The sequence below is a fragment of the Etheostoma cragini genome, chromosome 21, assembly GCF_013103735.1.
Source record: "Etheostoma cragini isolate CJK2018 chromosome 21, CSU_Ecrag_1.0, whole genome shotgun sequence".
NCBI lineage: Eukaryota > Metazoa > Chordata > Actinopteri > Perciformes > Percidae > Etheostoma > Etheostoma cragini.
In genome coordinates this window covers 7,703,922-7,726,072 of record NC_048427.1, presented here as the reverse complement: position 1 = coordinate 7,726,072, position 22,151 = coordinate 7,703,922, and the positions used below count along the sequence as shown (strand labels likewise).

Genomic DNA, 22,151 nt, shown 5'->3' with positions numbered 1-22,151 from the left:
GGTACAGCTAGCAAGTACGGTCTCCCCAAGAACACAAGTCCGTTCTTTGCTTACTTGGTATTGAGAAACGCCCTAAGTCTTCCCTATTTTCCTATGTGAAGTCAGCCTCTGTTCATTCTGAGTGATCAATGGGGAAATCCTCTTAAACCTTGAGCTCATATTTTACTTCTTCTGAACTTAAACATAAGCCTTTAAATGAGTGTTTGTTCTGAGACTTGCAACATTTGTACAGTGGATGGCGGCAGTAACAATGAGAGCATGTTTTATTATTGAAGTAATTTGATTACATGCTGGTTAATCCTTTCAGACTGGAGTGCAAGCTTTGAGAATTGGATTAAGCCCTTAAACTATGATTACTAAGATCACATACCCATTCAGATGTAATGGATAAAGGAGGTGGATCTCAATATCTCTGAGGATGAGATTCATTTATTATTCATTTCTAGTCTGTGAGAACACTTTTTTTCATCTTCTGAGCTTATGCTTACAGTTCATATTTTTGTGGCCATTTCATTAAATCACACCCTGGTGTTATCATCTTGCGTAAACCAGAAATAAGTCTGCAGTGATCTCAAAAGTCTTCACAATATAAAATCTCCAAAAACAAACAGGCTTTCAAGCACTTCATACACAGCCTGTGCTCATTTCTGTTTTCAAACAGTTTGTCTCTGTTTGTGTTCCTACCCAGCTCCGGGTTGACCCCATCCCAATATGCAGTTTCTGTCTTGGAACGAAAGAGTCAAATCGGGACAAGTGGCCAGAAGAGCTGCTGTCCTGTGCAGACTGTGGGAGCAGTGGTAAGTCGCCTTGGATGTTCTTACAAGCCACAACATACTGTAGTCTGGACAAAACTGTTAGCATGTTAGCAAAGGCACACAAGCAACAGAGTGAATGAATGTTAGGAATAGAGGTGGGAAATATAGTAGAACAATATTTAGAATAGTAGTAATTCAATAAATTGCGATATCTTATGGCATATAAATACAAAATCCTGTGTACAATATTACATTGCTCTGGTTTAAATCAGACAGAACTCTTAAAATATGTATATCAAAAGCTTGCTTTTGACTTAAATTTGCTTGGAAGCATTCATTCATAGCTAGCTAATGGGAGCTTGGCAATTAGCATCCTTTACCTAGCGCAACTGGTCGAGCTCATGAATAGTAATGAGCTCAGGCAACATGACCTCAGACTGACCAGCTTTTGTAACTGGCCTGATTTCTCCACTTATTCTTTTCAGTGGCTAGAGCTGACAGAGGAGGTAGTTCATTTTCACTTTCACCATATAACACAAACAAATATGGATCTAACATATTTCAAAAAATTCAAGTAACAATGTTTTTTTGTGGCAGGGCACCCTTAAGAATAGTAGTAAGTAGGAGCAGTTAACATGGATAACATCTTCCATTACGGAATTGCTCATGGTAGTATTTATATCAAAATACTTGTATATGTAATTATTTATTGCTATAGAGTTATAGCATGATCTGGTGCATTTTCTGGACATTTATCTGGCCAAATGTTTATATATCTAGATGGAAATGTCTGTTTTACATGACAAATCATTCTACCAAATCACACTGAGGCAAAAATCCTGCACGTTTCATATTTCCATTAATGGTTTCTGCTCAGTGACCTGCAACATTGCCTGCAATAGCATTATACAACCCGGGATATCAACGCTACCTCGCTATAATGATTGTAGAGAAATCTGGGATTGTGAACAAATGTATTTTATCTCCAAACATACAGGATGTTACCATATCACCCAACCCTAGTAGCAATAGTTCTCAGCATCGGTTAGGCAGATCATTCACATTCTTGTTCCACATTTTTCAATTCCCTTTAAGGGATTTATTGGAAGAACAATGTTCAAATTGAGTGGCTGAAGAGATCCAAATTGCTTGCAACCCTCAGTGGGCTCAAGAAGGGCAGATGCTCTATAAGTGGCCATTAGAATCTGAAATCACCCAAGTCATTTTCGCTCAATTCAGATTGTTCTTATAGAGCACAGCAGATCAAAGATCAACGCTTTTCCCTCTGCAGATTGGTGGCATTTCCTTTACTGTTCTTTTGTTCCAGACAAACTGCTAACCCCCATAAAATTACCTCTTAAAATTATTTTAAATGCCGTAAGGAATTGTTCTCCTGGTGACATTTTTATAGCTCAAATTTGACTAAGTAGCATTGAGGTGGTTTTCATTAACCGCTCGTAGTGTACACAATTTGTGCTCTCACTGTAAAACAGCTGTTTTACAACCATGAGAGGGAGCCGGGTGAGGGAGAAGGCAAGCTTTTACATGACTTTCATGGATCGGCTTCCATTAGAATGAGTGCTGCTACTGTTTCTGCCTCATTAAGATCAAATTATCTGTAATTAGCGGCTCAGATGTTTGATCATACTGTTTTTAGACAGTTATCTTGTAGCAGGGGGAAAAGAAGTGTTACGGACATACAGTGGTGCCATTGTTTTTGATGATGTAACATGTTAATATTTAACCTTACTCTGTGAATAAATGGAATGCCTTGTCTCTAGCTCTGTGACACAGTCAAGACTTGCACAAATGTGTAATGCTAATATACATTTTCAATTGCTTCTGAAGGGCATCCATCATGTCTGAAGTTTTCGCCTGAATTAACCTCAAATGTGAAGAGATTACGATGGCAGTGTATTGAATGCAAAACCTGCAGCTCCTGTCGAATACAGGGGAAAAATGCTGTAAGTATAATGTTGCATACATTTTAAAACACACCATTATCTGTGTTGTTGGCTTGAAAAAAGATCCCATTTGTAAAGCCCCTCTCACAATTGGGCTTATATCTCCAAAAGACTTTAAATGACGGGTGGTGTTATATGTCTGCAACAGGGACATCCCTTACATATGCCTGCTGTTCCCTTTCAGGATGAGATGCTTTTCTGCGATTCATGTGATCGGGGCTTTCACATGGAGTGCTGCGACCCACCGCTTTCAAGTATGCCAAAAGGTGAGGTGTTTACACTGCCTGGCTTCTCTGTTTCCCTTTCTGCTGTCAATTCAAAGCCTTTTCTTCACAGACAGCCTTTTGGGGCTGCCACTCAGCACACAGAGAAGCAGCAATGGCTTATTAGAAGCTTTGCATGCATATCAAATTATTCAGCCTCCCCAGAGAGATTTGCTATCTCTGGATTACAGTACTGACCCTACAGCGAGGCTTGTATTGATGGCACGCGTACTGTAGTAACACATTTGGCAGGCAATTCATACAAGTCACATAGTTTTGCTGAACAACGTGACACAAAGTCTATTCCACTGGACAGAGAATTGACCCAATGTTTTTCTTATGGATTTTTGCTTTTTGTAGTGTAATTGATTGTCATTGTGAGCTGGCAGGATTTTTGCCAGCTCTCTGTATTAAAGGAAATGTTTCAAATGAATGTACTGTATGTCCTCTGAATTGATGAACCCACTCAAACGTTACTCTCTGTGTTTGGACACCCTCCAGGTACCTGGATCTGCCAAGTCTGCAGGCCGAAGGAGAATGGGAAGAAACTGCTGCACAAGAAAGCCGATCAGATCAAACGTCGATATGCAAAGCCAATCGGAAGGCCCAGAAATAAGCTCAAACAAAGAATGTAAGTGTTAAGAGATCTTAATTATGGTAATATCAATGTTTATGCTGAGTTAATTGCAAAGATCTGGGACATGGTTGAGTGCAATCTTGCATGTTTTCATTAAAAAAAGCAATGCATTGATGTACAAACAAACATTACACGTGTTGCGCTGAGATCTGACCTAGCAGCAATTTCTTGTCTGTGCAGGTCTGTAACCAGTGGTGACGGCTCCATGGTAGCACTTGGAGGAAGGGGGTCACCTGGTAGGGGTCAAAAGATTACCGTCTGTTCTACACCTTCATCTGGTCATGCTGCATCTGTGAAGGACGCCCGAGACAGATTGGCTGTTGCAGACCCCTGTTGTGCGGTCAACGCCACCCAATTCACCACTTCCACCCCCACCACCACTCCCCCCCTCACGCCCACCTCCACCCCAGCTACACTCACCGTTAACAAGAAAACCAAAGGGCTTATTGATGGGCTTTCCAAATTCTTTACCCCTTCCCCCGTGGGCCGTCGCTCACGAGCTGTAACCGTAGAGTCGCCCGCCACACAGTTAATCTCTAGAGACAAGGGTCTGCCCAAACTGTCCAATCAACCAGAGCCGTTTGCCTTTGCTGCTGACGCCAATCAAAAGATAATCTCCTCTTCCTCTGCACTTCCTCCTGCTCCCACGTTGCCGGGATTTAGCCCCCCCTCTCAGGTGTCCAGCAGCTCCACCTCTGCTAACTCACCACAGAGCTCCTCCAGCCAGTCTAGCGTTCCTTCCCTGAGTAGTCTCTGCAATAGCAGCCAACTTAAGGGACTATTTGACGGACTTTCTCACATTTATACTACTCAGGGACAGTCGCGGAAAAAGAGACTACCTTGCTACGCGCCGCCTAAGCGCTTGCATCATAAGCAGGATTCACCCCATGCGTCCAAAACGGGGCCCCAGCGCCTTGGAAAGAACGAGTTTAATAAAAATAGGTTACACTCCACATCTGCTGGGTCAGGCCGACCCAGAGGACACCCATTTAAGATGGTCAGTCATTTCAAACGTAACCCCTTCCTTAAAAAGCACAGGACACTAGGCAGGCTGAGGTATAAAGTAAGCCCTCAGAAGGGAGCCCCATCACCAGGAAAGGGAGACTTGACAGACGGAAGAATTAAACCTGAGAATAATCATGGTAAGCAAGGCTCGAAATTCCAGCCAAGACCTGCGTCTCCACACCTCTAAGCTTCTTCTTTATTTATTTTTTTTAAAGCTTGTCACTCGCAGTTATTTTTTTCCAGACCAAAGCTAATCTTTTCTTTGAGAAGACACCCTCAACATTCTAACAGACTACTAATCTTCTGCCTAATTTGAATTATTTTAGTTTCTTAACCCAGTTTCGTTGCGTTTTGACTTGGCTGCGGAGTTTACATGGCTTCCATCCTCTTGCCCGTTGGCTTTTGTCATAGTGCATGGCCCACTAACTCCCTCATGTTGCTCCTTGCTCTGTCCTTGACCCTCTGCAGTAGTGCGCACATTGTGATCGCTACCTAGTAGAGGCTTTAGTCACATTAGCCTCCTCATCCCACCCTCATTCTTGAAATCACTCCTCTCAGCCTCACTTCCAGCGGTCATTAGACACATACAACCCAGTGATTCATCCACCCAAGTTGACTCTGAGCTGACATGATGATTATAGCCAGAAGTGCAGTAACCCTTACATTTCACTGTCTTCAGGAGTGAAGTCAGAGTTTAAAAAAAATAACACGTAGGAAAAACAAAAGGATATATCTTTCAAGCAATTCTAAACAATATACTACACAAACACTACTTAACCCAGCAGCACATTTCCATAAATATGTTAATTACACATCACGTCCACTTATAATGGGTTTTTGTTTTGGTGGTTATGTCATGGTGTTGATGTCTTTCACAAAATTACTGCCTGCTTTCCAACATTAGTTGCTTTTCATGTCGACACTCGTTCCCTTCCCTGCATCTGCTTCTTCATTCATGGGAAAATGTCTTGGTGGATGACTAAGCACATGAAAGCGGTTACGCAATTAGAGTGATTTAGTTTCACTTCATTACATTAGGGATTTTCATATAAACATGCAAAGATGATACATTATGAAATTCCTCTGAGACACGGCCTCAAACAGGCTCAGCAGCAGTACTCTCAGTATTACCACATTTGCATAGAATGCATTTATGAGATTATTCAGCCACGGCTGCTTCAAACAGGACCGTGTTGATGTGCTATCTGATGTGTTGATGTTGTGTTATTGTGCATGTAACAGGCCACAACGGGGAGCTGCGTGTGAAACAGGAAGCCCAAGCCGACTTTGCAGCCATGTCCAGAAACCACATCACAGAGGAGGACATTGAGACGTTCACTCATGTACAGGAACTTGCCGTGCAGGTGAGAAACTGAGGAAACATTAGGTGGAGTTTTGGGCTTACGTGAGCAGTAAAGCATTTTTTTAAACCACACTACCTGAGAACCATTTTGTATAAATTTCAATGTTGGAGTCAAAAATATCGTATTATGTTCTTCCAATTCATGAATTTGTAGTCTTAGTCTGGCTTTCTCAAATTTCCCAATCTTCTTCAGTTATCTTCATGCCATATTTTCCCTCCTGTTTCCGTAAAACCATGGACAGGGGGAGATAACTGAGCAGTTTGATGTGTGATGATGTGAAGGGTAGAGGTGGGTGACACAGAAAAAATAATAGATTGAAAGGTATCTCAGCATTATGTTGATTTACAATATCGACTCTTTTGAGCTTTTAATTTAACATGGGAGATGTATAAATTCACGTTTGTGGCTGGGTTGGTTCAGTTGGCTCAGTTGGTAGAGCAGGCACACATTTACAGAGGTTTATGTCTCAATGCAGAGGTCCAGGGTTCGAGTCCGACCTATGATAATCTCCAGCTGTCCTGTCCTTCAAAGGCAAAAATCCTCAAAAAATAATCTTGAAAAGAATATAACCTCACGTTCATCCTATGTTTTTTTTAATGCTTTGGTTTTCTGAAAGGAAGTAGATCAGAGCCCAGATGATGAATAAGTATCAAGGTCTTACTAGTGACAGATCTTGGTCAGATTTAAATTGTCTTTAGTAAGTCCACCATTTTGAGTTAAAATTTTTGCCACAATGCCATATTTATGGACTGGTTATAAGAGACACTGTAATCCGGGTCACCACATTTATTCATTTGCTTTTATTGAATCTTTTCACAGAGAACTGGATCTCTGATGAACACAGACTCTGTACGATGCCCTGCCCTCATTGAATTTGGGAAGTATGAGATTCAAACCTGGTACTCGTCGCCTTACCCTCCTGAATATTCAAGGTAATGTTGCTTTTACTTAACAGATAATGACACTTTCTTTGTTACTTGAGTTGCATTTTTATTTCAATGTCCTTTTAAAGAACTCTCATGCTGAAATAAAAACTGCATCTTTTTCTTTGTCTTTGTCAGATTACAAAAGCTTTATCTGTGCGAGTTCTGTCTAAAGTACATGAGGAGCAAAAACATTCTCCAGAGACACACAAAGAAGTGTGGCTGGTTTCACCCACCAGCCAATGAAATCTACAGAAAGGACGACCTTTCAGTATTTGAGGTCAGCTTCCCTTTACAGCAATAAAGCAATAACTGTATGCTGCATGATATTCCACTGAATGGGTTTCTGGGAGGAGGAGGGAAAAAGGGAACTGTTTGAACAGTGTCCTTTTGGTCTTTTTATTCCATGTTTAGGTTGATGGAAATGTCAGCAAACTATTCTGCCAAAACCTCTGCCTGTTAGCCAAGCTTTTCCTGGATCACAAGACCTTGTATTATGATGTGGAGCCTTTCCTCTTCTACATACTTACAAAGAATGATGAGAAAGGCTGTCATCTTGTGGGCTATTTCTCCAAGGTAAGAATTACAGTGTGCTTAAATGGGAAATACGGCACATCATTTTTTAATGGTGATAGTTTTACAGTAAGACCGTACTGTCATTTGTCCATTTTTGTAACATGGATGGAATTTATTTACAGTAGTGCTTAAATGATTAGTCAATTAACTTGTTAGCCTAGAAAAAATGCCTAACAGTAGTCAGCCCTAGCTTCTAACATGTGAGGATTGTCTTCTTTTTTTCTTTTTTACATCTTTGTTAATTTACTACTAATTAATCAATTAATGATGTACAAAAAAAAAGAGATGAGATTTTGGGCTCTGGTACATTTTTCATTATCATCTCACATTTTATACATGAAACAATGAATCAAATAATCCAAAACTAATTGACAGATTAACCAACAAAAAGATAATAATCATATGTTGCGGCCACAATTCAGAACAGTATGATAGATTTTAGTGAAAGCTCATTGCCCTGTGTGTGTGTGTGTGTGGCGTGCATGTGCACTGCTTTAGACTAGGACAATGGCAGGTGCAGTAAATTGCCAGCTTCAGCAGAGCTCTGACATACTTGATCTGTTTCTCCTTCCCTCAGGAAAAGCTTTGCCAGCAGAAGTACAATGTCTCCTGCATAATGATTATGCCTCAGTACCAAAGGCAAGGATTTGGAAGGTTCCTTATTGATTTCAGTAAGTTCCTTAATGCTTTTTTAGACCACAGAACTGAGTTCTTTTTTTTTCTTTGGTCTTTACAAACCATTTGAGATCAGGGGGTGAATTTTTAGCTTGTGGCAAGGTTTTGTTATATGGTTAAGGCTTTGCAGTAGACTAATGAAGAGCATTCATGTACAGTGCTTAGGCAATCACAGAAGATTAATAGTAAAAAACATAAAAACATTATATTCTGGCTGCATATATTATTTGATGGCCAATATTATTTTGCCTAAGCCTGAAGTGTTTTTCATCTAAAATGCCCCCATTTCTCTCTCCTTGACTCATGATGAGGTGGATACCGTTTCTATGTTTCAGTCCAGTTAATGCAGCACATACAATATTTAAAGCCTTGCGGTACAATTTTGAAAACAGTTGCTGCCTTGAGTGGATTTCTGTGTTGAAGGCAGGCCCGTTTTTTTTTTGTTTTAGTCATCATAGGCGTTTTATTGTTTTGAAGAGTTTTCTCTTTGCCGATTGTGATGAAGAGAAAGGAAAAGAGGGAGGGCGGGCGGTAATGGAGCATTTGATTTCCTGTTCACTTTGGGAGCCATTGAGACACAGAGATGCAAGAGGATCTGTGATATTGAGAGTGTGCTGATAACAAAGACAGGGATTAAGGGAGATTGAACACAGCTGAATTCTGAGCTCTTTGAAGGCTTTATTGGAAAATGTAGCGTTGGAGCTGGAAGTTGTTTAGATTAAGATTTTCTGTTATATTGGATTGTATTAGAGGAACACTTTGTTTCAGGTAGCTCTGAGAGCCGAGCATTAATGGGTGCCTGTGTGAAAAACGTTTCCTTTCAAATCATAATTCAAAGAACTCTGAGCATTCTGTTTTTGTTAGGACTGGGCAATATGTCGATATTGTAATACAAGACTAGATATTGTCTTAGATTTTGAATATTGTAATATTGTGATATGAAATAAGTGTTGTCTTTTACTAGTTTTAAAGGTTGCATTACAGTGGAGTGATGTACCTTTCTGAACTTACCAGACTGTTCTAGCTGCTCTATTTTCCTTTTTCCTACCACCTGGACACAATGTCCACAATACTGATGATTATTTATCTACAATTTAAGTGTGAAGATATTTGATAAAGTTTGCCAATTGCCAACCCTACAATATCGCCGCAATATCGATATTGAGTTATATGGTCAAGAATATTGTGATATCTGATTTTCTCCCCATTGCCAAGCCCTAGTTTTGGTTTACTAATAATAATATACTTGTAAAGTGACACAAATTGAAAAAAATGACTTTTTTTCCAGTTCATTTATTTGAACTTTCATTGCTATGTGTTTAGCACAGGCTCCTCTTCTTGGCTTTAGTAATGAATATTGTCATGATTACTGGAATATTATGTGTTCAATGTTTGGTGATTAGATTTGCTTGTTTGGTTCTCGGCAGCACATTAAAAGGCATTAATTAATTTCATGCCGCTCATAATGGATGACCCTTGACAGGGCCGCTATAAAACTAATTACACACAGATACATATTGGTATTAGTTTTTTTTGTTCATTAGCTCTCTTAAGTGCAGTCTCTTGTGAGCAATGACATCCAGCTGCTTCTCTGTTTTGCTCTGTCGCCTTGTTTCCTCTTTACTCCCCTCTATCAACCTCCTTTGTTGCCCTTGCCAGCATGTATCATAGCTTTTGACAGAGGTTGAAGGGGAGGAAAACTGATTGCATCGCCTCCCTTTATACTATTTGAAGGTGAAATCCCAACCAGGGTTTGGTGTCACATCCTTGCATGAATATGTTTACCAAAAGGGAGGGGGTGAAGGGATTGAATTGCAATCTAAAATAACTCAGCAGCAGCCTCTAGCTTGACTAAAGCATTTTGTTTTTGTTTGAATCTTGTCTTTTTAGGTTACCTTCTCACCAGGCAAGAAGGACAAGCTGGCTCCCCGGAGAAGCCACTGTCAGATCTGGGTCGCTTATCCTACCTGGCATATTGGAAAAGTGTCATACTGGAGTACCTTTATAAGCACCTAGATAAACACATCAGTGTTAAAGGAATAAGTAGAGCCACTGGGATGTGTCCACATGACATCGCCGCTACTCTCCAGCAGCTCGGCATGATTGACAGACAGGATGGCAGGTCAGTTTCCGAGCCGCAGTCTCCTTCAGCCTGTGCTGCCGCTTCTGTGTGCTGTCTGACTTATCCAGGCCAGCGGGTATTTTTAACAGCGTATCCATTAATGCAGCTGAATATTGACAGAAGTAAGTCAGGTTAAGCACCCCCAAGGACACGGAGCACCTGCTGTCCCAAAGAGCTCGTCTTTATGCTCGCATTCAACCACCTTCTGTCTACATTCTGTTTACCCTGGCTAGTGTTATTGCTACTCCTTTGTTGACATGAACTCAAGGGCTTTTCTCACTGTGACCTAGGATTGTGTTGATCAGAAGAGAGCGATTGATTCAGAGGCACATGGAGAGCCTGAAGGCTAACCCACGTCGAAATGAGGTGGACCCTGACGCCCTGCGCTGGACACCTTCCACGACTCTCAACGCTGTCCTGTCTGAGGAGGAGAGGGAGGCAGAGATGGATGTAAGTCTCTTTGTTCAATCAGGAGACAGTTGTTATTTGTTTACACTTGCCTGCAATGCTGTTCTTGGATGTTTGCTTGATTAGCTGGAGAGTTCAAATAGAGGCCATTAATGGGGAAAGCATTATCACTGTCAGCAGGCATCTAATGTTGTGCAAAATTGCCCTAAATCAGTTCACTACATAATTGATAGTGCTGAATATTCCATGACATGCAATCTTTCCACGGTTGCTTAACGGAAATGTTTCCTCCATGACGGGCAGACATCCAATCAGCACGCTGCTCTTATTATCAGGAGAAACCTGCGGTGATTCATTTGTCATGATGTTAATTCCAATCTCTTGTTTTTCCATTAGCATCATCGCTGAGATGTTGAAGCTGTGTGTGCGCCTTTCCCAGAGATAATGTGTCTTGTCTGTTTAATTACCAGGCTGAGCGGCTCAAGGAGCAGGCCAGTTGCTGGGAGAAGGAGGAGAGGGAGGGCTACATGATGACTCACGGTAGCAGGCAACCTCTCACTAAGGTCCACTGTAAGGTTCCCTACAGGACCTACGAACGTCGCCCTGCACTGTCCTGGACCAGGCGCATCCAGCAGTCGGAGGAAGTTAGTGATGAAGAAGCTGACGATGACGATGATGACTCTGATGGATCTCCACCCATTTTAACAAAAGCCCACGCAATGCTTGCAGCCAAGAGAAAGGTGACTTCATCATGTCACTTTTGCATCACCACAAGTCAGCTATTTTCCCCTAGTGGGATTATCTCATTGATTATCTGGAGTTTTATTCTAGGACAAAGTGGAATTCAATGTATACCATTAGGTATTTTCCTTCATTAGAGACCATGTTGTGTACTCTGGTGAAATGCAAAGGTTTGATAAATATTCATGAATTCAGTGGAGGGTTCAGTGGCTTCCTCCTTTCATCTGGAGCCTCCCTGTGTGCCTGCAGCTGTAGATAATAGATTGTGTTTTCACTGCTGGTGTTGAGACTGTGCAGGCTAAACCTTGTACTATTGTCAATGGTCATGGTTAATTTACTGCCCTCCTCTGTGCTCTTCACATCTGCTCTGTCTATATGGTACTGCCCCCTTGTGCTGGAGATAATATTACAGCTGGGTGAATGATGTCAGTGAGACCTTTTCAACAAAAACAGTATGGAAACTAAAAAAGAACGACACTGGCTGTTGGAGTTTATTTAGTGCATTAGTTACAGTATTGATTACACATTCTTCTTGTGAAGGATTTTGGAGCGGAAAGCGGTTGAGTTGTAGGCAGCCGGTGGGAAACAACTGGAGAATGTTAAATATATAGACGGTGGTTTCTGCTTACTCTGCCTGTCTCATTTGTGGTTTTCCACATCAGGCTGCATTGCTCAAACATTTAGTCTCACAGTGTGGTTTCAACATTGTACATTTAGCAAAAACCTGAATGAATTTCTTCATCAACCTAGTGTCCCTGTTTTCGGTCTTTACAGAAGTACTATACTCTGATGGAGTTTGTATTCTGTGTTCATTGGTCCCTCTTTTGTTTGTTTTTCAGAGAACCGTTGTGCTCAAGAAGAGAGGGCGTAAAAGAAAGAGAATAAATAGCAGTGTAACAACAGAAACCATCTCTGAGACAACAGAAGTGCTGAACGAGCCGTTCGACAACTCTGAGGATGAGCGTCCTATGCCCATGCTGGAGCGCACCTGCAGAGTGGGTGAGATGGAGGAAGATGAGGAGGACGAACAGGAAGAGAAGACGCCAATTACACCAATGAAACGCCGGAGAGGTCGCCCGAGACTGGACAAAAATGCACACAAAGACCATCTTGAACGCTGGAAAGAAGGTATTTGCATCTTAACTGTCTTAAAAATACTCTGTAATACATTATATCTCATAAAATTGTTTCATAGAAGATTGTTCTAGCTCTCTGGCAGAACATTAAAGCGCTTTAAATTTATTTTTTCAACCTCTAGGAGCTAACATCCTCTCTAAGAGACCAACCAGACCCCGTCAAGTGAAACGGAAGAAAGGCTGGCCGAAAGGAGTGAAACGTGGCCCTCCTAAATGGAGGGTTAAGAATGAACGAAAGATGGGCTTCAAGCTCAACCTGTACACACCCCCTGAAACCCCAATGGAGGCTGAGCAGCACCATATTCACAATGAAGACGCAAAAGGGGAACCAGACCAGGACATTGGCTGCGAGGAGGGCAGCAAAGCAGGCAAGTGCTCGGCTAGTCCAGATACAACGCTAAAGAGGCTTCTCTCTGAGCCCCCAAGTTCTGTTGACCATGGCTCCCAGAAATCGAGCTCCCCTGAAGGATCCCCAGTGGTTTCTCCGGTGTGCTCACCTGCCGCCATGTCCCCCAGGCCCGAGGACAGAACTGATTCCCCAGAACCACCTGAAGACGACCAGCAAGAGAGTGAACACGGGCAAGACTCCCCAGCCAAACATTTGGAACACAGCACAGTTGGTGTTAAATCACTGGAGAATGACAATGCAGAGGATGATGAGGAGGAAGAGCAGAGAACTCAAATAGAGGATCAGGATGCAGATGATGAAGACGACAGTCACAGCAAGGCAGCAGAACCTGAGAGCAGCAAAGCAGAGTTGGAACAGAGTTCAAAAGAAAAACATGAATGCACCCCACCTTTTTTAGATCCAAAAGAAGACAATGACTCTGAGTTGAGTCAGCAGGTTTCTACAGTACCGTGTGGTGAAGATGAACAAGCTACCGCTGCAGAAAGTATCCAAGAGGCAGTGACAGAAACAACAGTAGCAATACCACCACCACCTGAAGCGGTAGCAGTCCCTTCAGTAGCAGCTGTAGACTCTGATAATCCTGTAGACTCTGAGTCAGAGGAAGAGAGCACGTCCAGTCCTTGTCCCGATCACCCACCTCCTCAGCCTACAGAGAGGCCAACACTCAGTCCTGTGCTGAGGGAGGATCACCCAGTCTGCACTGAGATTGACTCAGAGACAGCCCAAGCTGTTCAGTCCCTGACGCAAGAGACTGAGAGAGAGAATGTTTTCCAGGACTGTGTGGAGAGCCAGGAACCCTGCAGGACTCTGCAGACATACGCCCACGTGGCTCAGAGTCCCCAGCTCACCTCGCTGGATGACTGCCCCCAGTCAGACCATAGCAGTCCCCTTTCCTCTGCTCAGTCCCATCCCAGCCAGTCGGTACGGTCTGTTAACAGCCCGGCTGTCTCCATCCTGGAGAGTGGCTACACCCAGATCAGCCCTGACCACAGTGCCATCTCAGTGCCCTCGCTACACAACATGGAGACGAGCCCGATGATGGATGTGCCGTCGGTGTCAGATCACTCACAGCAGGTTGTGGACAGCGGCTTCAGCGATCTGGGCAGCATCGAGAGCACCACCGAGAACTACGAGAACCCCAGCAGCTACGACTCCACCATGGGGGGCAGCATCTGTGGGGCAGGCCCCTCCCAGAACAGCTGCTCCTATGGCAGCATCCCCCCCAGTGGCCTGGCCCAGAGCAGCTGTGCCGTGAGCCAGCAAATGGCTGCTGTCAACCCCGGCAGTTGCGGGATGATTCAGCAAAACAGCCTTAGCTCACCGCCACACTGCAACGTCAAGTCACCACAAGGCTGCGTGGTGGTGGAGAGGCCTCCTAGCAACAGCCAGCACAGTCAACACAGTCAGCGCAGCCAACACAGTCAACATAACTCCCACAGCAGGCATGGCCCTCACAATCAGCTCAGCCAACACAATCAGCAAGGTCCACACAATCAGCTAGGCCAGAACAGTCAACACAATCCCCACAACCAGCATAGTCACCACCACAATCATCACCTGCAGCACAATCACCTCAGCCAGCACAATCAGCATGCTCAGCATGGCCTTCACAATCAACACAGTCAGCACAGCCAGCAGCAGTCCATGGCACAGTGCGCCATACCCACCAACTTCACCACCACCATGCAGCTGGCAGACATTCCTGAATCAGGCAATCCAAATTTTGCTCTTTATGAGAGGATCAACCACCAGGGGGAGTATGGCAGCGGGCACTACTCTCAATCGTCTGGCCTTAGTCTGGCCAAGCTGCAACAGTTCACCAACACGTTCATAGACCACCCTCACTCGCTGCCTTTCAACCACTCAGCCTCACACCCCATCACATCTTATGCAAACACCCCTTCGTTGTCATCTCAGCACTCCAGCCTGGTCTCCTTGTCCCAGACCCCGCATCGAGTCCCCAACCCACAGGTGCAGGCCACCATGACCCCGCCCCCGAATCTCAGCTCCCCGCCACCCATGATGCTACAGCGCAACATGGGCATCCCGCCCTCACAGCGGATCCAACCCCAAATGGCCTCCAAGAGTCACATCTCTGCGAGGTCCAAGTCTGCCCCGCTGTCCCACCACCAGCAGCAGATGTACGCCCGGCCGACACAGACTGTGGCCATGCAGGCACCATCCAGGACGCTGGCTTCCATGCCGCGCATGAACATGAGCATGAACATCATGCCGGCGCCAGCCTACAATGTCAACTCCATGAACATGCCCTCCCTCAATGCCATGAATAGCTACAGCATGAGCCAGCCCATGATGAACAGTGGCTACCATGGCAACCATGCCTATATGAACCAGTCACCCCAGTACTCTATGCAGATGGGCATGATGGGAACACAGCCATACCCCCAGCAGCCCATGCAGGCTCCACCACATGGCAACATGGTGTACACTCCAGCTGGTCACCATGGTTACATGAACACAGGCATGTCCAAGCAGTCCCTGAAAGGGCCTTTCATCAGGCGGTAACTCTCCACAGGACTAAGCTGGTCCTTCTCACGTGCATTTGGCTGTTTAAAGATGCACTGATCTGGCCTTTTGTTTTCATTTTTTTTGGTGTGTTTTTGTTATTGTTTATTACTTAAAAACCAGCAGCAGCACTTGGAAAGAATGCAAAAATGTTCATCAATGAGTAAACTTTGAAGCTAACGTTAAAAAGTATTTTTGTTTCTCCAGATGGGAAGCCTTACATCATTACGATGAAAATCTATTTAATTAGTGTTTGTGTCTCTGATGTGTCTTTAGAGCAGGCGGGTTCAGAGCTCAGCGGTAGAGATTTCATCAGTGGTCTTGCAGTTGTGTAGCAGCCTCAAATGAAGCCATTTAATGTGCCTGCTACAAGTGGAGTTAGTGGCTGTTTGAACCTGTTCAGTGTACCTGTCTAACAGTGCTGACAATTAGTTTGTACTATATTCATGCCTTTGTATATTTAAATTATTGTACTTATTTTGTAAAGTGACAACTAGCATGCTTCAGTCTCTGTTAGTGACAGTGCATTGAGTAGTACTGTACAAGTGTTGTGCTTAATAGCAAGCCATTTTAAAGATATCTGGCCTTTATTAGGTTTCCCTCCACGGGGAGAAAGATGAAACTATATTTTGTTAATTCTAATAATGTAAAAAATTGTAAACTTAGTCCTGTTTTCTGTTCGGTTTAAGAGGTTTTATTGCTATGTATGTATAATTCTGAAGTTTTTTGTAACAGATCTCCTTGAGGCAGCTTTCTGTTTAATAAAGCAGACTGATTTCTGTCAAAATAACAAAGCATATCTCAGTGTTTGTACCCTGAAAATTCTAAAACATTTCAAAATGTCCAGAAGTGTGGCAGAATTTAAAAATAACTAAATGATTATAACAATGAATAACAATAAAGAAAATATAAATTTAGTCCAAAGTTGATATTTTACATAATGCCTTTAAAGCTACCTTTTCATTCCATCTGTAGATTTGTTTTCTATCTTTATAAAATGTTGGATTTATATTTTCCTGAAGTGTAGAAGAATAGAGCCTGTGAATAGACCAAACTAAGCTAATGGATGCATGTAAAACGCAACTTGTACTTGTGTTTTTGTTTATATTGCTCTTTTGTAGCCTTTGTACCTGTACAGAGTTGCTGGTAAGAACGGGGAAAATACCTGGCTATGTGCACAAAAATCGGACAGAATGACATTCTTGTATTTATGACTTTTCTCCTTTTGTCAGTCACTTAAAATGCTGTACATTTTAGCATAAGAATAAATTATAATGACAATGTACTTGATTGTTCTCTTTTAATTTGAAATAGTTACTAGCCTGAGACGTGTCACAGAAACAAAATTTTTGAATTTGTGGTAATCCAGGCAGCTGTTTTCTCTGCAGAAAAGTATTTTAAAATAAAAAGAAGTGAAAAAGGAAACTTGACTTGGACTTGACTGGTCTGAGACTTTATTTACTTGAGATATCACCCTCTAAAAACCTGTCCAGATGAAATTTCAAAGGAAACATTTACATCTTACAATTGGTAATATTCAGGAAAAGTACAAAAAAAAAGAAACTAATGGGACAACAAGCAGGCTTTGCATGCCCACTCACTGACTACTCATTAGGTTGCTGCATTAAAAGACATTGGTAAACTAAAACTTTAAAAATGTTCAAATGCGGTTATTTTTATGGACGGCATTAAGAGACCTGAAATCTTGCATCTTGACTTGCAATTTGGGTATTTGGACTTGCGACATAACTTTATGAGATTTCAAACCAGTAGACAAGAACTTAATTTGGATTTGCTGTGATATACTTATAAAGAGATATCCCCAATGAATTGACTTAGACTTGCTCGTGAAATTACTTGAAACCTGACTTAAACTCTTCTCCATTGACCTGAGGTTCTCATGAGCCCTAACTTGCCCCACGAGTCCTACAATCAGCTCTTCTCTGTACCCTCTTTCCTTTTCTCCAGGAGCTGCATGTCCAGCTCTCTCAGCTGTTTCAGGAAGCCCCAGTTGGGGATGATCCTCCTGCGTTTCTTCACGTGCTGGATGGCGTCGACCACCGTCATGTTTTCACAGATCATGAGGTAAGCGAGGAAAAGTGTGGCAGACCGACTCCTTCCCATCACACAGTGCACCAGCAGTTTATCTGTCCATACATGAATCACACATTCAGAGAATAGCAATTTTACACATTTCTAATTCTTTTGTTGTCGATTTAGAGCGTAAGTCAACCCAAAATTATAAAAATATTCTTCACTGGTGGTGTCTAACCAAGCAAAAGGGTTCGATTGGACTGAAATTTCTGCCACCAAATTTCATTTGGGGTGCTCAAAGAATAGAAACATTTTCAATATTGTAAAATCCTTTGATGCCAATATACAAGGATGGTGGCTCAAGTTTTAATGGGGAATATCTCAAAACCCGGGCACCTTCAACCAAAGTGTTTTGCTATCAACTCAATATAATGGAGGTGAATTAAATTTCAATTGTGGTTCTTGAGGCCTTAAAAAATGACATCGGAAACATTTTTCATTTGAGCACCATAAACAAAATTCCCTTTATCAGCCTACATACTCATACACGGCAGTGAATGTTCATGGACGAATATCTCAAAGCATTTTAATTAAAACCCAAACTATCAAAATTAAATAGCCAGTCATTTCTGTGATGCCACCATGACCCTTCCTCAGAGAGGGCCTAAGATAACAAAAACCTTATTTGAAAAGTCATTAGTTGTCATTTTTATTTGATAAATTTATACTTTGACAATCACCATCTAAACAAAAACTTCAAACCTGCCAATTCAGTTTGTATTGGAATGTGAAGGGTTAAATAAAGTGTCAACCTATCAGAATTTTGCTGCATCTGTAGTTGCTGGGAAGAAAATGGTTTCAGTTCTGTGATCCAGCTATAAATTTACAGAAGGTATTAACGGACCAATCATATTTTTACTCTAAATGGGCGGGCTCCTTTATTATCGCAGCTAGCTCCCAATGCTAGCACCGCCAATAAACTAGCTAGTTAGCCTTGTTGGTTCATGATGGAAGACGCCAGTAAAATTACCGCTAGTGAGGAGGAGTTCATTGGGAATTTATTATAACACGGTTTTCAAGATTAACTTTTGATGAAAAATTTGAGATATTCGACAAGGAAAGACCTACACCAGAGCTTAATTTGCGTATTTGTTGTCTTACTCTGAGGTTTGCTCAATGTTTCCTCTATAAACCGAGCAGCAGAGAAGAAATACTGGCTAAGGTTAAATGTTGTGACGTCTTCTGCTACCACGCCATAGTAGACGACGTCCATGTCAGTGTAGTAACCAGCTCCGGTGTCCACGTTGTTCCACGTCCCCTCTGCTGCATTCAAGACATGCGTAATCCCCAATTCCTTCAGATTATACTTGTCCTTTGCAGTCTGCCTGCAAGAAGCCGAAGTGAATATTGTTTTAATCCTCCATTATGTTATTCAGTTTAGAATATTAATACTTTTTACTTACTCATCCCCGATGTAGACATTAGGCCAGACCTCGTTGACATGGGTGTAAGCCACACTCCCATGGTTTAGGATTTTCTCCAGCTCATAGCCCCCAGGTGTGACATATTCATCCACTGGACTGACTTCCTCTGCTGCCTTTGTAGCATTTATCTTGGTGACATGCTTTGACTTGTGAGAAGCCATTTTCTCGCTGTGGCTTCCTTTCACACATGATTTATTAGCTTAAGGGAGGAAAAATACCACACTTGCTTTTTCCTTTTCATTTTTCTCCCTCTGCAATCAAGAAAAAAATACACTTTGTGTTTCACATGCATCTCCCCATACCACTCACCAAGAGATTGAAGTCCTTCGTTTTCCTGGTTGGAAATGTTGTTTTCATCATTCTGGCAGCTCGTTGTGAAGCAGTCCGTAAAAGCAGAACATGGTAAGGTTTAATTCTGGCAGGCTCAAGTGAGGGCACAGATTGTATAACCGCTCTGTGACGGGAATCAAATGCAGAGGATATTTTTAGGTCTGTGATGTGGCGGGCCCCTGACCTTAGCTGCCACGTTCCGTGCCTGTGGGGAAAACTTCCGCCCAACCAGTCCCTGCCATCAACTTCTAAACACACAACTTTAATCTCCGCTGCTGGCAGGAAGCTGTGCTTACCCAAACTTTGCACTTGCCAAAGGATACCCAGATTCACTGGAGTAAAGAGGACACTCTAAGCTTTTGCTCAGCCGTATGAGCGACTTCTTGAAATTGTGTCAGTTTCCTTTAGCCTTTCTGCATATCTTCAGAAGCTAGGAGAAAACGTGTGTGCTCTGCCTCACAACAAGCGTTAAGGGTGCATTTTATGGAGCCTCTTGGGGCCAAATGAGAACTGAAATGTGTCAGACTGTTAGACAGATGAGGTTTTTCACAAGATGGCACACGTCTTTGATTCCCCGTTATATGATATGCATGGTCCATTCAGTGATCTAAATGCGAGCCCCCAAAGTGAGAGTGTGATGATGACTGTATTGCAGAATGGCTGGATGAAGCTGCTAACATGTCAGAGAGAGTTTTCACACCATCAGACTCTTTTATTTTTCCCTCATATCTTCATACTCTGCCATCATTCATTCTGACAGTATAATCATTAAACCTGTGATATCCAATTCCTTTTATTTTGACAGCATCTCTCTTTCTCTTTCTCCCAGTGTGCTCTGGAGAGCATCTCTTATTAAGATGGCTTCAGCGTTTCATCTCTTTTCAAAGTCTGACCTGAATCTGTATACACACTCAGAACCATGCTGGCATATTTTTATCATCTTGTATCAAGCCTCTTTAGACATCGCAGTTTTAACTGTACAATGCTGGATTGCAGCAGTTAAGAAATGGTATTTTGAGAAATGTGAACATCTAAGTGGAGCATTGTTTATTTAAAGGCACACACTGTCTTCGTGTTGTTCAAGAACAGCAGGGTCCTGGCAGTTGTGCTTCATTTGTTTAATGGCCTCTGTGATATTGATTGTGCTGTGTGTGTGTGACCATACCGTTGTTTCTGTACATTTCAGCTCCTTGACTACAATTCATGTATACTTTACATTTGTGCTCTCTGTTTTTAAATGCATGTCTTACAGTTTTAGATTTATGTGATGTATTTTTTCCGACACTGCAGACAGCCATCAGTTTCAAAGCATCCTGTACAATATGAAAACCAGTTCACAGCAGATTTGTTTTACTTTTTTTCTGTATCGAGTCATTGGGGTCAATCCCAGTCAAGTCACAAATCATTTGAGAGGCTAAGCTCTATCACAGCAAGTCTTCATTCAAGTCCTGAGTTCTGTCTTAAGTAATTTGAGCCAAGAGCTAGTCTCAGGTCTTTCAGCAAAGTCCAAGTCAAGTCTCAAATCCTCATTTTTGTTTGCAAATCTGATACGTCCAGTCAAGTCCAAGTACAACTTTTGAAACTTGCGTGTGTTTTGTAATCCAATGTGAACAGTCAAGTCTGCATTTATTTTTTAGTGCATTGTTATGATGTAATACAGTGCAGACCACTGAATTGAATCTACACTAATATGGCAGTATAATGCAAAAAAATGTAACTGCAATGTGATGGATTACACAATGTGTGCTAATCGTGCCAACTGATTTTCATGTATGTACATTTTTGGAAACCAATTTACTAGAAAGTCAAAAAATCCATAACAAATCCAAACAAAGCAGTCATATTTGAAAAATGTTTAGCTGTAATGTAAAAAATATATGATTTTTGTTGTTGTATTGAAATTAAAAAAGTCCTTGTTGAAAGAAAATCTCTTCCCATGCTCTACTTGTCCACTCCTTGATGTTGTGTTGTTTTCCTCTTCAGAGCCAAGGAAGTATCCAAGTGACTGAGATTCAGAATTCCAACATTTGGAGGAATGTTTCTGTGCCTGCAAACAGCCTCCACAGCCTCTACGAGGGTAAGTCTTTTCTCTGATCATGGGGAAGGCCAGTGCTAAAGTTGCTGAGCAGCTGATTCCTCTAACACAGTGGTCGAGCACCTTACCTGCACGGACAAGACAGATTCACTTCAACTGTCAGCTGTGTCTACATGGAGCAAGCATACTGATAGCTCATAGCTAACATAACATAAAATCAGAATGTGACTGATTGCAATGGCTTATTTCTTTTGTTTTTATATTTATTTTGCTAATGTAGGGTTGTGCTAAGACAGTCAACTGATGGTTTAATATTCTCAAAATAACAAAGTTGGGATGAAAAAAACTGACTGTACAGGTGTAAAATATGAAAGTGTCAGGTTGCTTCATTTATACGAAAGCATAAGAGAAAAACTATTTAAAAGTTTTTCTTGTAGGTTTTGGTGCAAAATGCTATTTTGCTATTGCTGAAACTATTTTCAGTGAAAAAGAGCAAATGTTTGAACTCTGGAGTCGCCTAACACCTCAGTTGGTCATGAACCCTAATTTTTAAACACCTTTACACTTACTTATGTTTAGATTATTTTTATTGGAGAGAGACAACTTTCTTGTACAAGTTGCCACGCAACAGTTGAATATTTAATTAGTCCTTCTGGCATTTGATATGTATTGCAAACAAATTATGTGTTACAAAGTGATGCACGTTTGTCACAGAAGTAAAGGCTGGACTACAATAGAGCTGTTTGGAGCAGTTTGTGAACAGT

The 22,151-nt window shown here is 42.1% G+C and overlaps 2 protein-coding genes across 7 annotated transcripts in view; one reads left to right on the top strand and one right to left on the bottom strand.

Moving 5' to 3' along the window:
* kat6b (K(lysine) acetyltransferase 6B) overlaps nt 1-16,789 on the top strand; it is a 24,824-nt gene extending 8,035 nt beyond the window's left edge. For 3 of the 5 annotated variants that reach the window (XM_034860699.1, XM_034860698.1, XM_034860700.1), the window contains exons 3-17: nt 689-797; nt 2,604-2,719; nt 2,904-2,985; nt 3,484-3,613; nt 3,800-4,761; nt 5,867-5,988; nt 6,808-6,920; nt 7,050-7,191; nt 7,326-7,487; nt 8,065-8,158; nt 10,053-10,284; nt 10,575-10,734; nt 11,163-11,432; nt 12,273-12,561; nt 12,692-15,504. In XM_034860699.1, the coding sequence (XP_034716590.1) occupies nt 689-797; nt 2,604-2,719; nt 2,904-2,985; nt 3,484-3,613; nt 3,800-4,761; nt 5,867-5,988; nt 6,808-6,920; nt 7,050-7,191; nt 7,326-7,487; nt 8,065-8,158; nt 10,053-10,284; nt 10,575-10,734; nt 11,163-11,432; nt 12,273-12,561; nt 12,692-15,504 (5,796 nt within the window). Of the gene's footprint in view, nt 1-688; nt 798-2,603; nt 2,720-2,903; nt 2,986-3,483; nt 3,614-3,799; nt 4,762-5,866; nt 5,989-6,807; nt 6,921-7,049; nt 7,192-7,325; nt 7,488-8,064; nt 8,159-10,052; nt 10,285-10,574; nt 10,735-11,162; nt 11,433-12,272; nt 12,562-12,691 lie in introns of all 5 variants that reach the window. The other 2 variants (XM_034860702.1, XM_034860701.1) reach the window with 2 other exon arrangements.
* Nucleotides 16,790-16,935: 146 nt separating this feature from the next.
* On the bottom strand, nt 16,936-19,506 carry LOC117937057 (dual specificity phosphatase DUPD1-like). 2 transcript variants are annotated; one of them, XR_004655087.1, is made up of 5 exons: nt 19,332-19,506; nt 19,002-19,221; nt 18,700-18,923; nt 17,110-17,651; nt 16,936-17,067 (listed from the first exon to the last, which is right to left on the bottom strand). XR_004655087.1 is itself a non-coding variant. In XM_034860708.1 (4 exons), exons 2-4 carry the CDS (start codon nt 19,181-19,183, stop codon nt 17,437-17,439), a joined length of 621 nt encoding a protein of 206 aa, XP_034716599.1. In that variant the 5' UTR covers nt 19,184-19,221; nt 19,332-19,506; the 3' UTR covers nt 16,936-17,436. The 2 variants fall into 2 exon arrangements, 1 of the variants encoding a protein (XP_034716599.1); XM_034860708.1 differs by having other exon boundaries at nt 16,936-17,651.
* Nucleotides 19,507-22,151: the final 2,645 nt, after the last annotated feature.